Source organism: Mercurialis annua, linkage group LG7, assembly GCF_937616625.2.
Source record: "Mercurialis annua linkage group LG7, ddMerAnnu1.2, whole genome shotgun sequence".
Taxonomy (NCBI): domain Eukaryota; kingdom Viridiplantae; phylum Streptophyta; class Magnoliopsida; order Malpighiales; family Euphorbiaceae; genus Mercurialis; species Mercurialis annua.
Window position 1 is genome coordinate 7,753,713 of NC_065576.1, and position 15,239 is coordinate 7,768,951.

Consider the following 15,239-nt stretch of genomic DNA (forward strand, 5'->3'; position numbering starts at 1 on the left):
TGTAACTTACTATATATTCTTCTTCTTTCTTTCTTTCTTGATCTCGTTTCTTGGTTTGTTATTCTTGCATGTACTCTTATAGCTTATATTGTTATTGCCGATATTTCACGGAAACGGACACCGGAAAACGGATTTTTTAAAAAAATATAAAAAATGGAAACATGTAATTACTTATATTGTTACTACCCTTACTCACCGGTTTAGGACAGGTTTTATCACCATATAACCCGCTTGAATAATATATATATATATATATAATTTGGTAAATGTTCATATCTATCTACAATTTTAACCACCTTGCCAAATATACCATATTATTAAAATCGTGCCATATATACTGTCATTTTTCGGACTTTGATTAAATATATCCTCGATCGATTTGGAGTTGATGTGACACAATGTTATATATGCCACGTAAGATTAGTTTTATATATATAGACGTATGGTACCACGTTTATATCTGAATTGATTGTAGATAATATTTGGCAAAAGTGGAATGATATATATGTCATAATTTTAAAAATATGGTATATTCGGCAAACTGGTTAAAGTTTTTTTTAGTAGATATAATATTTTGTCTTGTATTTTATACCATAATATAAATATATTAAAATATATATATATATATATATATATATATATATATATATTATATAAATATAAGACTCTTTCATAATAATAAAAGAATATAAAAAATATTATATAAGTGCTTTTGTAGATTAGAAAAAAATGAATAAACTGTAGTTAAACTTTTAAAAACTGAAAAGTTTTTACGACTCAACTTGTTTAATGGTTCGTCGGTTTGTACGGTTTAAGTCATGCAAGATGAGACTCTATTATTGAAAGATTTATAATTTGATTTTTGATAATATCTATTTTAATTTACGTGTGAGAATGTGTTACAGATTAAAAAAATTATAATTTGACTTGATTTGATTAGTTATTCAAAGAGGGAAACTCATAAATGTTACTTTTTCTTTTCTGGGGTTTTCATTAGCACAAAAGAAGCAATGCATGAAATAATTAAGAATGAGAAAATTGTTTATTGATGACAGAATTATAATTATGAGGACCACTTTGAAATAAGGTTATGGGTTGATTTTTAAAAACAGTTGTAGCTGTACAAAACACAGACATAATCACACTCTCTGATTTAGGAATAGTGACAATTACACTCATTTGGTTCACATAATTAAATTGGCTTCATATTTACGGGATAAACTTTTCTTCCTCCTTTTTTCTTTTCTTAATTTATATGTTTTTCAATCTCGATTAATAAAGGGAACATAATAATAAGATTGAAGAAAAATAAAAAAAGAGATACGAGATATGAACGAAGAGACATCAATTTTTTTAAATTTATAGATCAAGATCAATTTATCCTTATTAATCAATTAAAAACAATATGTGTTATTTTTAGATCAATTGGAAATAATTATTTTATTTTTAGATCAATTTAAGATAAAATTAATTAGACCATCTAAATTTTTAAATTTGTTAATTTAGTACAATATGGTCCTTAGTTAACTTAAAAATAAAAAATAGTATACGTAATTAATTAAAATAATTAAATGAGAGTCACTTAACTATAGTGCACAAATTTAGAAACCATGATGGTCCTTTGCTCTATGAGGTTTTGTATTCAAGCCCTCACACCTAAACAAAAAAAAAATTTAGGATTGTGCAATCAGTTTAAATCCAATTAAATCAAATTGAAATTTTAATTTTTTAAAATCAAAATGAATTAAATTTAAAAATCTTAGACCAAATCAAACCGAATTAATTTTTGTTATTTCAATGATGATGTTCTATCAAAAAAATAATATGACGGTCTATTTTTAAATTGCAGGTGAATTGGTAAGACGTTTTTCTAATTTAAATAAGATTACAGATTTAAACAGCACTCATATATGTAACAGCTTAAATTTTAGAGTTTATATATTTTGTCTCTCGCAAGAGAATTTATCCGTCTCAAATGAAAATTAATTTAAATATAAAAAATCTAAAATGTTTCCTCAGAATTAGAATATACTAAGAATAAAAATAAAGATAATATAATGATTTATATGTTAAAATTAATAATACTCCCTCCGTCCCATAAATATAGACAAATTTGAGCCATCTAAAATATATAAAGTTACTATATTAATTTAAATAATACCAATATTAATTTTCATTGATTTCAACCACTTTTATTATATTCTATAAATTACCACAAATTATCATGTACAATATGAAAATTAATAAGAAATTGATCTTTTCAGAATTTAATTACAATTTATACTCAATAATTACCTTTCCCATAATATAAATTAATAATATTTAAATAATTAAATTAAAATTATTATTAAAAGTTAATAAAATATAACTACATTAACCATCATTTTTAATTCATGTGTATTTTGGCAATCGTTATGCGACAGAGGGAGTAACAACTTATATATACATAAAAAAGATTGAACAAAAATAATAATATTATTCAAATAAATTTTATCTTCCGATGGATATATTAATTTCAAAAATTTGAATTGGGTTAAATTGAGGTTAATGATTTTTAAATTTTACAATTAGTAATTAAATTTTATTTTTATCAACATTGACAATCACTATATTATATCTGGTGTTATTTTTTTCGTGTAGTGGCATCTCCAATGCACTCCTATTTTTATGCTAAATTTAGTATAAAATAATTAAAACCCTATAGTTTAACTTAATATTAAAATTTTATCTCCAATGCAAAATGTTAAAAAAGGTGTTATAATTTCTTATTATGATAATTATCTATTAATTGTTTTATTATTTAATATAAAAATTCAATAATTTATTTTAAAATTCTCTTAATTTAATTTTTTTTTAATTTGATATATAAATGAGCTCTTTTTAGTTGAAAGTAGATTTCAAATTTCAATAGTATTTTTTAAAAAATTGTTAAAAAAATTGACAGACTATATAAAATAATTCGTTATATATATATATATATTTATTATATTAGCGTGTGGTCTAATGTTAAAAATATTAATCAATCAAAATCGTAAAAATAGAAAAGAAATCACAAAATTTAGAATGAAGAATAATAAAAATAAATAATACGTCAGAATAATAAATATAAAACAACTAATAGTGGTAAAATTATAATCAATAATATTTTTTTATTGAATATTAAAATGTAGCATATTTTATAATCGGTGCTAAATTTGACACAAAATATATCATATGCTAAATTTAGCACCATATTAAAATCAAATTTTAAGCTTCGATATTAAATTATAGCATTGCATCTCATTTTAGCATTACATATTTGAAGATGTTCGAGCAAATTTTACCATATTTTATTTACTTTAATAAAATTATTAAATTATATCTTTTATTACAAAAAAAGATACTGACTTTTAAATAACATAAAAAAATTTAAAAAGTATATGCTTTTTAATCGGCCATGTAAATAATATTTTGGCTGAATTTATTTAATGACCTCCCATTTCTGGTAAAATTGAAATTCGCTAGCGGAGACATAAGGTTTTTAAAATCGAGATTATTATATAAAAACACATTAGTTTGGCCAAACAAATTTGTTTGACCCAAATTGAGTTTCTAAATTCTAATATGATTAAATTGGTTAAAAATAATCGAATGCTTGTAATAAATTAAGTTATAAGAAGTAAATTAATTAGTTTCTCCATATACTTGAATTTAATTTTATAGATGCAAGCTATGAGAAATGTTAAGAATGTTGGTTGCATATGAGGGAAGTAGGGGACAAAAGGAGATTGTAATGGCAGAATGGGCTAAGCATTGAGAATTAAGAGTGGTTTTTTGGGTATAAGTTTGTGGTAAAAAAAGCAACAATAGAAAGAAATAAGGTACTTTTTATGGGGTGACAATCTCAAATGCTTCCTCCACTACCGTCCATTTTAGCATCTAAATGCAAGATTATGCACAATTTTTGTTGCGTGCAATTGAAAATCCTGCCTTTTAATCATCATATATGGTTCATTTTTATGGCATTTGATTCATTTTTGTCTGTGAATCTTTTTTGTACCTTCTGTTTTCATTATGTATTTGTCATTACTTTCAATTAATCCAAACAAAATTGAATGTGAAATTCATAATATCTCTTTTGTATATCATTTCCATCACACATTATTTATTGCATTAATTGTGTAAAGAATAATACATTTTTTTTGAATAAAGATAGATTTTATATCGAGTAAAGGGTCAATCCGACTCTTAAACTTGTGATTCGGAATGAGATTATTCAAATTTCAATTATTTTGATCAATTAAGCACAAAATTCTCATTTTTTTAGGTTAACTAAGTACAATACTATTTTTAGATCAATTAAACACAAATTTAAGTCATATCCCGTCTATAACGTGTTCATATAGTACTATTGTGTCCTTAATTGATCTAAAAAATAGAACATAATCCTTTAAAATGTTTGAAACCGAATAATTTGACCCTGGATCATAAGTTGAGGAAATAAATTGACCCTTTACTCATTTTATATCTTACTAATTTATTTTAATTTTTAGTACTCTTTCCGTTCCGTTTTATGTCTTTATTTTATATTATCAGATGATGTTTTTATAATATTTCATGGTGTTTTGCATGTGGTGTTTTTACGGGATATTTCTATGTTTGTTTTAGTGTAAATACACAAAAACGTCATAAAAACATAAATCAATTCGTAGTGTACGATATCAATAGCAAAACACCATAAAAGTATAAATCAATTCATTGTGAACGAAATCAGTAGCAAAAACACCATAAAAACATAAATCAATGCATTGTATAAGAAATCAGTAGAATCAAAACAAGAGAATGAACAAGAAAACAATTATATGAACAATAAAACAAATACATCAACAAAAAAAATCAATAGATCTATAATAATTTGTGTATAACAAATCTAAATTATCATAAAAAATCTGAAAAAATCTAAAAACTGTGTCGAGGAGTCTATCGCAAGAAATGCGGCGATAAAAAATGAGCAGGAGAAACGCGGCAACAAAAATTCACCAAAAAAATACGACGGCGAGAAAACCACGATGAAAAATTCAACGGTAGACACTGAAAAATACGACGACTGGAAAAGAAGAAGAGAGAAAGAGAAAATTCGAAAGGGTGATAATTAGAGAAGAAGAGATAAATTTAAAAGAGAGAACTAAACGAAAAGAGAAAAATTATAAGAGGAGGGAAAAAATAGTGTGACAGCTATGTTGATAAAATGATCTAAAATCAGTTGGAATCTAATATATAATAAGTATTTTTAAAATTAAGTTTCTAATTTAGATATATTTTTTTTTATAAAAACATGATTTAAAAAAGTGAAATTAAACTTTAAAAATAGAATATTATAGAAATAATCCCCAATTGCAAAGGTGAACAAAAATTTACTTAATAATAAAGACCTAATTGACAAGCAAGCCAATCTATTTAAGCTTAATGCTTTACAAAAGTCCCATTCTTTCATCCTCTTTTCAATTTTACTCCGACGTTAAAAATTTGTCAATTTTACCATATTTTGCATTCTTTTATTTCAATTGTATTCTAAAGCATACAATTAAACTTTATTTATTTGACAAAAGTTCAAAAAAGTTCTTTAAAAATGGCCAATTGAATATAAAAAATTTATCTAATGCAAAAATGGTCAATTTAGATTTTTTTTTGAACTTTTGCCAAATAAAAAAAAAGTCAATTTTATGTTTCAGGATATAACTAAAAAATATAAAATAAGATAAAATTGACTAATTTTCAATGTTAGAGTAGAATTAAAAAGAAGATAAAAGGTTGGGTTTTTTTTAAGTCATTAAATCATCTATTTAAAGTGTGGTTAGATTAAGAAAAAGATAGCGAGAGTAAAATTATTGCAATGATGAAATTAAAAGAGCAATAATTTGATAAAACAGTTGATTTGTAACTCCAAGAATTACTAAAAGTCATTTTATGACTTTAGAAGATGATTGCATGATTAACTATAGCAATTTCAACTAACATAACCATGCTTTGATAAACTTAAACAGGACATCTTTTAGAAGCAAATTTTTAATATTATTTTACATTACATAATCAGTCTTTCTAAGCATTGTAGACTTTGCAATTTTAATTTTAACACCTTTTATAAGTTTCATATTATAAAAATATAAAATTGCAAAGTCAAAAATATATATTTTTGGGAAATTCTTACCTAGACCTGGTCCATGAATTTTCCATGCACCTACCTAATGAGGTGTTAGAAAATCTAACACAACTTTCTCTCTCTTCTCATTATTTTCTCTTTCTTTTCATTTTTTTAACACCTTATTGAATGGGTCCATAAAATTTTCATGGACCGGGTCTAGGTAAGACTTTCCCTATATTTTTATAAGCAATAACCTCATAATAACCAACGAGCTGTAATTCAAATGGTATAAACGCTCGACATAAAACTGTCAAGGTCGTGGGTTCAATTCCTCCCACAAGCGCTCCCCGTTTCCGAATTATATAAAAAAAATAACCTCATAATAAAATTATATTCCTTAATAACAGCTAATAAGCTCACAAACTCTAACCACCGACTAATTTTAATAATTTTGGATATAGTTAAACCTAAATTCATTTGATATTAGGGTTAGTTGCAATTTTTTTTTATAAATTTTAGCATGTTTTGTAATTATAATACAAATTTCTAAATTTGACAAAATAAGTCATCAAAATTCATTTTTTGACAAATTAAGACACCTGCCAAAACAATGTATATATATTATGGTGTCTATATTAACATTTTTCAACGTAAAATAATTCAATATTCTTATTAACTAAAATATAAAATTGGTATTTGATTTTTGCCAAATTTTAAAACCTATGTTGTTTTAAATCACGGTAAAGCTTGTAATTTAATTTATATTTAACCCTTTATATTATGTAAACTCTTACACTTTCATCCATTTATAATTAATAATTATTTATACCTTAAGTTATAATCAATCAATAACTCTTGACATTTGCACCACTTTTACTTTGTATCTTTATTTTATTGGAGTTCATTCAGATGATTAAGGAAGCAAACTTACTCAAGGTAATAATTAATTAACATTTTTCATTCAATTGTGCATGCATGCATGCATACCAAAAGACCTAGTATACATAATCTAAGACAAACAAATTGCTAATCTAATTCATAAATTTGTCAAGAAAACCTAAATAGAAGACATAAGAGGTCCACAAAGTGCATATCTAATTAGCTTCTTTTTTGTGTAAAATGAGATTTGAGCTGGTTCCCATTAGTTTTTGACTAGGTTGTCTGCCTTTATATTTCTCATCTAAACATAATGAAGATGGTATTGGTATCTTAACCCAAATTTACTTTAAGATTTTTTTTTTAAATAAAAGGGTTATCTTGAGACATGATATTGGAGCATGGAATTGAAGATAGGAAAATGCTATTTAACCCACTATTTTGTACCTGCTTCATTGTTCCTCCTTACGTGGCAGCATTTAATTCGTCTAATTATCCTCCAAAAGTGTATATCTCAAAAAACAACTTTTAATGCATCTACTAGTTTGTTGCCACGTCAGGTGGGTTAAAAAAGGTGGATTAAAAAGGAGAGTTATATAGCATTACTCTTAAAGATAAATGCAGTTGTCGCGTTAATTGATTCTTAAAATATCCAAAATATATGACATATCAAATTTTTGTGTTTATATCTCAAATTTATAAATCTTCAATTTTATTTTATTTTTCAATTTTTAGTTGTACCATTTATTATTTTATACCTAAAATTGAACAAAGGACCACTTTACCCCCTCAACTTGGCACAAAGTATCAAAAACGTCCAAATTAGCAAAACCTGATCATTTTCACCCTGAACTTGACAAAACCGGCTCAAAAACACCCCTATGCTGATGTGGCATCTTAATTGGAGAGTGGGTTTCTAATTATCTTAATTTACTCTAATTAATTTTATTCAAATACTAATTAATCACAATTAAACACTAATTAAGCTAGGGGTCGTTTTGTACCTTTTTTCAAAACCATTCAATTTTTTTTTTCAATTTCCAGCGAAGAGCTCCTCCTACTCGCCGGAAAAACGTCTGTTCTTGAAAAAGAACAGACCCACCGGTCTGTTCTTGAATTCAAGAACAGACCCATATTATGTCTGTTCTTGAGTTCAAGAACAGATCTACTGTTCTTGAACTCAAGAACAGCAGTGGGGAGCAGATGCTCCTCACAAAAACGAGGAGTAGATCGCTCCTCGTTTTTGTGAGGAGCATCTGCTCCTCACCGGGGAGCTGTTGTTCCCAACCGGAGCAACGGCTCCCTCTTCTCAGGCGAGGAGGAGCCTCGCCTGACTCGCCTGAGATCGAATTTTTTTTTTTTTTGGCAAAACATATAAATTATATGGAGTTATTTTTGTTTGTTAAAAATTTAATTTGGGAGTTAATTTGTTATATATATAAAATTTAGGGGTTAATTTGTCATATCAAATATTAATTAAAAGGGTTAGATTGTTTTTTTTAATTATTAGATATTAATTTAAAATTTAAAAAAAGAATTAGGATCATTTTAAGTTTTTTGTCATTAAAAACCACCTAGGTTAAAGAAAACCATCATCAAAACCGGAGAGTGTGTCTCACTCTCCGGGGTGAGAGTGAGAAGGGGTGTTTTTGATACGATTTTGTCAAGTTCAGGGTAAAAGTGATCCTTTTTTCTCAATTTGGACATTTTTGATACTTTGTGCCAAGTTGAGGTGGTAAAGTGATCCTTTGTTCACCTAAAATTAGTACATCTTGTAATTATGAGAAATGATTGAGTAGATATGTTTCAAAAAAAAAAGAGAAATGATTGAGTAGATAAACCTAAAATTATTCGAATTAATGAGAAATGCTTTAAGATTTTTTTTGAAACTGAACTTTGCCATTAAGTTGATAAATAAAGCAAAATTTGCATACCATGTTGATTTTTGGGTTAAATGCAAATTCATACACCAACTTTGACCTAATTTGCAATTACAACATAAATTTTTAAATTTGGTAATGTCGGTAACCAACTTTTATTTCTTGGCAAATTGGTACACCGACCAATCATAAAACGACAAATGGCGGTTTATTACAGTGTCCACGTTAGTGTTTTTTGAGTTTGGTGTATCGATTTGCCAAAAGTGTAAAGTTAGTTACTGACATTGCCAAGTTTCAAAGTTTATGTTGTAATTGCAAATTAGGTCAAAGTTGGTGTATGAATTTGTATTTAACCCTTGATTTTTCAACCATGTAACTATCATTGCACTTCACCTTAGTTTAATTAGACACAATTATAAGTAATTCATTTTTTTTGGTACATGATTCATGAGGTTTTCTGAACGGATTTTAACTATAAAACGGCATTTTTAAATCTTTCATATCCAGACAAATTTTCACTCGAATAGTGTAGATCCCTTGCAGAAAATAGATTCTGATTCCAAATTTTAAATGGCTGTATACATGGGTACAGTTCGAATTCGCTATCCCATTTAAGTAAGAAGAACGCCTTATTAACTCACATGCGCCTTGAGGTTCAATTTATTGCTCTTTAAAAAAGATCAAAGATGATGAATAATGAAAATTGAGCTGATTAATACTTAATTATTTCATTTGGTCACGAAATACGATTATTCAGATTCAAGAATTGAAGCAATTATCTTGATTTTATTGAGATCATAACATTTTTTACTCTATAATCTGCAGGTTCTGTTATTTTTCTAAATAATATTAGACATTACAGAATTGAGCAAGCCCCTCATGGAAAAGGAATAGAATTGGCTGAATCTATTTACTTAAAATCATTTAATAATTCTCATACGAGCAAAATAAAATAAAATTAATTTACTTGGGTACATTTGTCAATACTTGAAAAAAAATTATTCAAATCTAATTATAATTAAAAAATGTGAAAAAAATGATCATAATTAAGGTAGACTTATAAGTTGTACCATAAAAAGTACTCCAATATAAATTGAGTACATAAACATCAAACATATTTTCTTTTCTAACTGTTCCAAAAATGTTCAATAACTCTACAATTACCTACTTCCATTTCCAGAGGATTGAAAAATTGCCAAAAAAATTGCAGCAGGCACCCATGTCATATTACATCTAGACGGTGCATGTTAATAACTTATGGTTTGTTCTAAGGTAAGATCATATACGATGCTAAAGTTTAATCCAGCAGAAAATGAAATGTATCAGACAGACTGTAAACTAGGAACTTGCAAACCGTCCTGGAGACATTTCACAGCGCCGTCATAGTTTAAGAAACCCATGAACCAAAATTCATGATTGTCAATAGAGATCACCTGAATGTATTTCTCAGCAGTATTTGTTCTGCTAGAAGAAGGATTCACTGCTTTAAGCTGATGCAATGGGATCACCACCTATTTTAGCAAACAAAAACAGTATTTAAGATTATTGTCGGAATCTCTGTAAAATGATGCATAAAACTTTAAGATTAGCATATTAAATTTCATTATGCTAAAGTTTAAGGCAACTCCATACAAAGGGACATGCAAGAGAGTCATAGTCATGCGTCAATCATTCACAATTCCGTAACATTAAATGAAGTACCGAAATGGGATTCCTTCAAAATAAAAAATTAAATCATTTTGAAGGTTCATACTTAATAGGTCAGAAGACTAATTTGAGTTACCAAATGAATAAATTTGCACAAATGGCAGATATATTTCCGCTAGATGCAAGTGAGTTGTTTCAAAGCATGTGATTTGGTAGAAGGGTTCATAGACCTAGCCAAACATAATGAGATCAATAGGTTATAGATGTAAAATGGCTTTGCAGATTACAAATTTACAACATTTTCTGTCTCCCCTAGATCTGCCAAAATGACATCTAATTTACTACAATTGTAAATAAGTTGATGTCTATAATAAGCTTATAGCAGCTACAACATAGATAGTGCTCCTATCATTATGCTACTCTAAATGTTTAATTCTGGTACTTACTAATTTTACTGCACAACACTAGTTAGAGCATATTAGAGCTACAAATATTAGTAAAAAGGCTGTAACAGACATCAAAATTAAAAGGATACTATAAATATTCAACTCAGTAACAAAAAAGCTCAAATAGACTTGGCAAGTGGGAAATGTAAAAGTGAAACCTGCATAAGCACTTCCAAATCCAAATGGACCATTTTCTTCTTACTAAGAACTAAGAAGAAACCAATAAACAAGATCAGGTTGGACTTTGGAGTTTTTCCTAATCTATTTCTATAAGAAAGTCAGCCATACTGCAGAAAAAAATTCCTACTCTTATCTCTCTCCAGATTCTCCTCTCGTCAAGCAGGTGAAATGGACAAATCAACTTTGCATTTCTTTTCTTTAATTTCTTATCTACGGAAACTACTAGAGAAGTGAAGGACCAAATAAAAGATTTTCCATAAGGCAGCCAAGTTGCCCTATCAAATTGAGAGATTTTTATGCCAAAAGGCGTGGCTACCAAGTCAAAATTCCGGCGATGTGCTATCAGCTATTTAATGTTAGTAAAAAAAAAGTCAAATTTTAATGCGTTTCCTGTGCAAATTAAATATCAGTGGTCTCTGAAAACAACAGTTGCGGGTGAATTAATCAAGAAAAGCAGCTACGAGGAGCCTATCGTTCAACTTGTCCATTCACTGTCAATTCGACCTTAATGACCGAGTAACAAGTTCAATCACTCGAGTTGAAGCTAAACTGATTTGAAGAAGTATGGATGTTTTTTAGAAGCAATAAAAAATATAAATCTGAGGTCTTCCAAACCATAGATGTCAAACCCTGCGTACTCAACCGATTAGACAACCAAACCTGAAAGAGGACTAGATGATAGTCTAGCTGAGAATGGTGACTAGTCGAGTACTAAATGTATCCCTTCAACCCCTTGTTCCCCCTCTTTGTTATTTAGACTGTTGCACTATCCTTTGATTATAACTTAACATGCAAAAAATGCAAAATATGCTGCATTGACGATCAAGCATATGCTGCTTAGGTGGAAACAGCAAAAGCAATTAAGTTGTTATACTTCATAACAACAATGTTTGATAGAGTTCAAGTAGCGGTGATGCAAGCAAGCTTGTCTAAAACCTTAATCCGATAATTACTTAATTAGAACAAAATTAAGATATTGCCACAGCTAATTTTGCCTGTAGTGAGATTGTAAAAGACGCAATAAAAGCATACCTTATAATAGCTCCATTCAGTTTGGCCACTAGATTTATAGGACAGGGGATTGTCACTACAGAATGCAAGCTTTGCTGTAGACACATATAGAATCCCCATAACTGGACCAGCTGATGTGGATAAGTAGCAGGCATATGAATTTTGGAGTTGCTCCTCAGGAACCGTTTCAAATGTCTGTTGAAAGATTTTCTCATAACCACCTTCTGCTAGAACTTTTGTTCCCTGAGCAATTCTTCCTAGGGCAGCTTCTGTAAAGCTAGGGGATGTTTTCACTGAGTTCAACATAAAGTTTGAATGATCATTCCTTTCACAGTAATAATAATCCATAACTGGATCAACAGAAGTCACACATAATAGAGTAAACCCAAAAAGATTCATTATGCAATCAAGAACAGTCCAAATCCCATATACTCTAGAGAAAACAAATCAAGGGTAGCACTTGTTTTAATAGCCACCAAAATTCCAATTACATAACATAATGGCCATGTATGGTTTAGTTATTCCATAAGGAATGGAATAGCTATTCTTTAGTTTTTGAGAGGAGTGTTTGTTCCACAAAATCATGGAATGGCAATTCCATAGAATAAATATTCCATAAACCAAAGCAAAGAATAGTCATTCTATACGGAAAAGCTATTCTATTCCGCACCTATTCCATGAACCAAACATGGCCAATATTGTATCAGCAGAGGTTTCAAGTGACATATAGACAATACAGTCAACTTGCAGTTGCATAATAGAATTGATAGTGCCACAGTATACAAAAAATCATATCACAAAGGCATAACAAAAACACATGCAACAAATACAGCAAAGACTTAGTACTAAAGAGTTTGCACATATAAATAACCCATATTCGTTCATAAAGAAAGTGGCTGGACACCTAGACAGACTTGCAATTAGAACGACGCCTACACTAACACAATGAATTCTTGTATTTGATATCCTAAGAAACAAGTATATAATTCATTTTCAAATTAAATTGACTATTGTCTTTCGAGTAATTATAGTTTAACTAAATATCTTATTTTGTAAAAAAAAAAAATCTTTTTACATATACAATAATTTTCAATTTACTTTTTTGACTGTTAGACATATTTTGTATCATTAACTGAAAATCCTCAAACACTCTAGTATTCATTTGAAAATTCCATCAATTTTGCTAAAATTTAAATCAAATATAACCAATTTCATAAAAATAGAAAAATAAAAATCCAAAAGATTCTAAAGTGAATCAAACACAAAAATTAGGAATTTTCAATTAATCTTTCAATATTTACAAATTTCATTTATACTACAGACACACTAAGACCAATGTATAGACTGGTGACCCTTAGGTCTGGGTGCACCTTGCACCTTGAAAACAATAAATAACATTTAAAAAATTTCGTAGCAATCAAAATGCAATAAATAAATAACCCACATCAAGTGGTAAATAGAAGAAAAATTAAGATTCTACAGCATGTCGCTCTTCTTTTCCCACAGTGACCACTGTTCTAAGGCTGAGTAAAATATTGGATAGTTTCTAGACCACTAAACAGCCTTGGTTATTCAAAATACACAAATTTTGACCTCAACAAGAATCCATTTGCTATATCATAATTGTGAAGACTAAAAGCAACGGCATCTTTATACCAATAGGACTTCAGGTTTGGTTATATAGATTGTTTCACTGCTTTCCACCTGGTTTTAATCTACCTCTAATAATTCAAATGTTAAATTGTGGATTGTTAACATGAGTTCAATATATCCTCACTACTCATGAGAATAATATTCTCATAAATCTCTAAACACCTAATAATATCAAATTAAACCACACATTCTTCCTCTACATTTCAAAATTTCTTATATTGAAACATTTTCACTTACAGTCATGTACAACATACAATGCATGCCAAGATAAAAAAAAATACACAAATTAGAGCTAAAAATATTATGAAAAGACAAACTCACAGTGCTGCCACGTGTTTCCGGCGAGATCCTCCGCCTTCTTACTAGCTTCACCAACCTTTTTACCCCATCTTCCTAACACATCCTTCACCGATCCCATCGTCTCTGCTCCAATTCAAAAACACACAGACACATACATATAATAATTAAACAACACATATACGCATTTATATATAATTCGAATAAAGAATAATACAATCAAAAACAATTAAATATAAATAAAAAAAACCTTTAAACGAAAACGAAGCAGCTGGAGCTGGAGAAGAAGAAACATAAGGATTAGATCCATCAATAAAAACATTGCTACTATCATTATTATTATTTAGAGAAGCAGCGTGAGATTCGGTCACTAGTTCGGGGCTCCAATGAACCGATTTTCTCCCCGATCCAGTTCGACTCGGACCTTGTTCTTTTAACTGATGATCACCTTCAGGATCCAATCCAACCGCTTCACTATCATTACTACTGCTCTTATCAATCGCTGCTGAATCATCTTTATGATTAATAATAACTTCAACTTTATTCGGATCAGGTGTGGATTTCAGATTCGGATCCACAACCGTGGATGGATCCGTTCTCGTCTTTTGCTGCTGCTCTTGCCCGGTCTCCGCCTTGTCCATTGTTGCTGTTCTGGAATATTCTGACGGGGGAGTACGGTGGCGCGTGTGTGATGTGAAGGAAGTGAAATGAGATTTTGATTTTGTTTGATGTGGAAATGAGAAGATGGAAATTTCTTAGAATTTCGGTTTTGATTTGAGTTTGAACGGGCTACCCGGTAAAGACGGTGGTGGGTCGTACACTAAGATAAAATGATGATTAATTATTATTGTCTTTTTTTAGCGCCAAATAAGTTGCGATTGAGACAGCTTTTGAGTTTAAGATTTTTGACTGCTCCATTTTTTATTTTCCCTATTTCATTTATGTTTTCCAAAAACAATTTGCTTTAAATCTCTAATACTTTATTTTTGAACTGATTTAATTTGTTTTTTTTTTAAATATTACATAGCACATTTCAACTTTTCTTACTTTAACATTGTGTAACTTATGATCGTCTTTCACTATATATAAAGTTACAAAAACGGCGTCATTTTATATAAAACGACGTCA

The 15,239-nt window shown here is 28.8% G+C and overlaps 1 protein-coding gene across 3 annotated transcripts; it reads right to left on the reverse strand.

The window, feature by feature from the left end:
- Positions 1-9,903: 9,903 nt before the first annotated feature.
- On the reverse strand, positions 9,904-14,954 carry LOC126655691 (GLABRA2 expression modulator). 3 transcript variants are annotated; one of them, XM_050349942.2, is made up of 5 exons: positions 14,536-14,954; positions 14,362-14,388; positions 14,136-14,237; positions 12,183-12,454; positions 9,904-10,388 (listed from the first exon to the last, which is right to left on the reverse strand). In XM_050349942.2, exons 1-5 carry the CDS (start codon positions 14,750-14,752, stop codon positions 10,200-10,202), a joined length of 807 nt encoding a protein of 268 aa, XP_050205899.1. In that variant the 5' UTR covers positions 14,753-14,954; the 3' UTR covers positions 9,904-10,199. The 3 variants fall into 3 exon arrangements, with proteins under 3 accessions (XP_050205899.1, XP_050205900.1, XP_050205898.1); XM_050349943.2 differs by having other exon boundaries at positions 14,560-14,953; XM_050349941.2 differs by having other exon boundaries at positions 14,362-14,951.
- Positions 14,955-15,239: the final 285 nt, after the last annotated feature.

What these genes read in the sequence shown, in the direction of transcription:
- LOC126655691 (XM_050349941.2), bottom strand. Translation starts at nt 14,752, where the DNA reads ATGGACAAGGCGGAGACCGGGCAAGAGCAGCAGCAAAAGACGAGAACG. An exon ending in TGCTTCGTTTTCGTTTAAAG is followed by an intron (nt 14,238 to 14,361) that starts GTTTTTTTTATT and finishes GAATTGGAGCAG; the next exon opens with AGACGATGGGATCGGTGAAG. An exon ending in CGGAAACACGTGGCAGCACT is followed by an intron (nt 12,455 to 14,135) that starts GTGAGTTTGTCT and finishes TGTTGAACTCAG; the next exon opens with TGAAAACATCCCCTAGCTTT.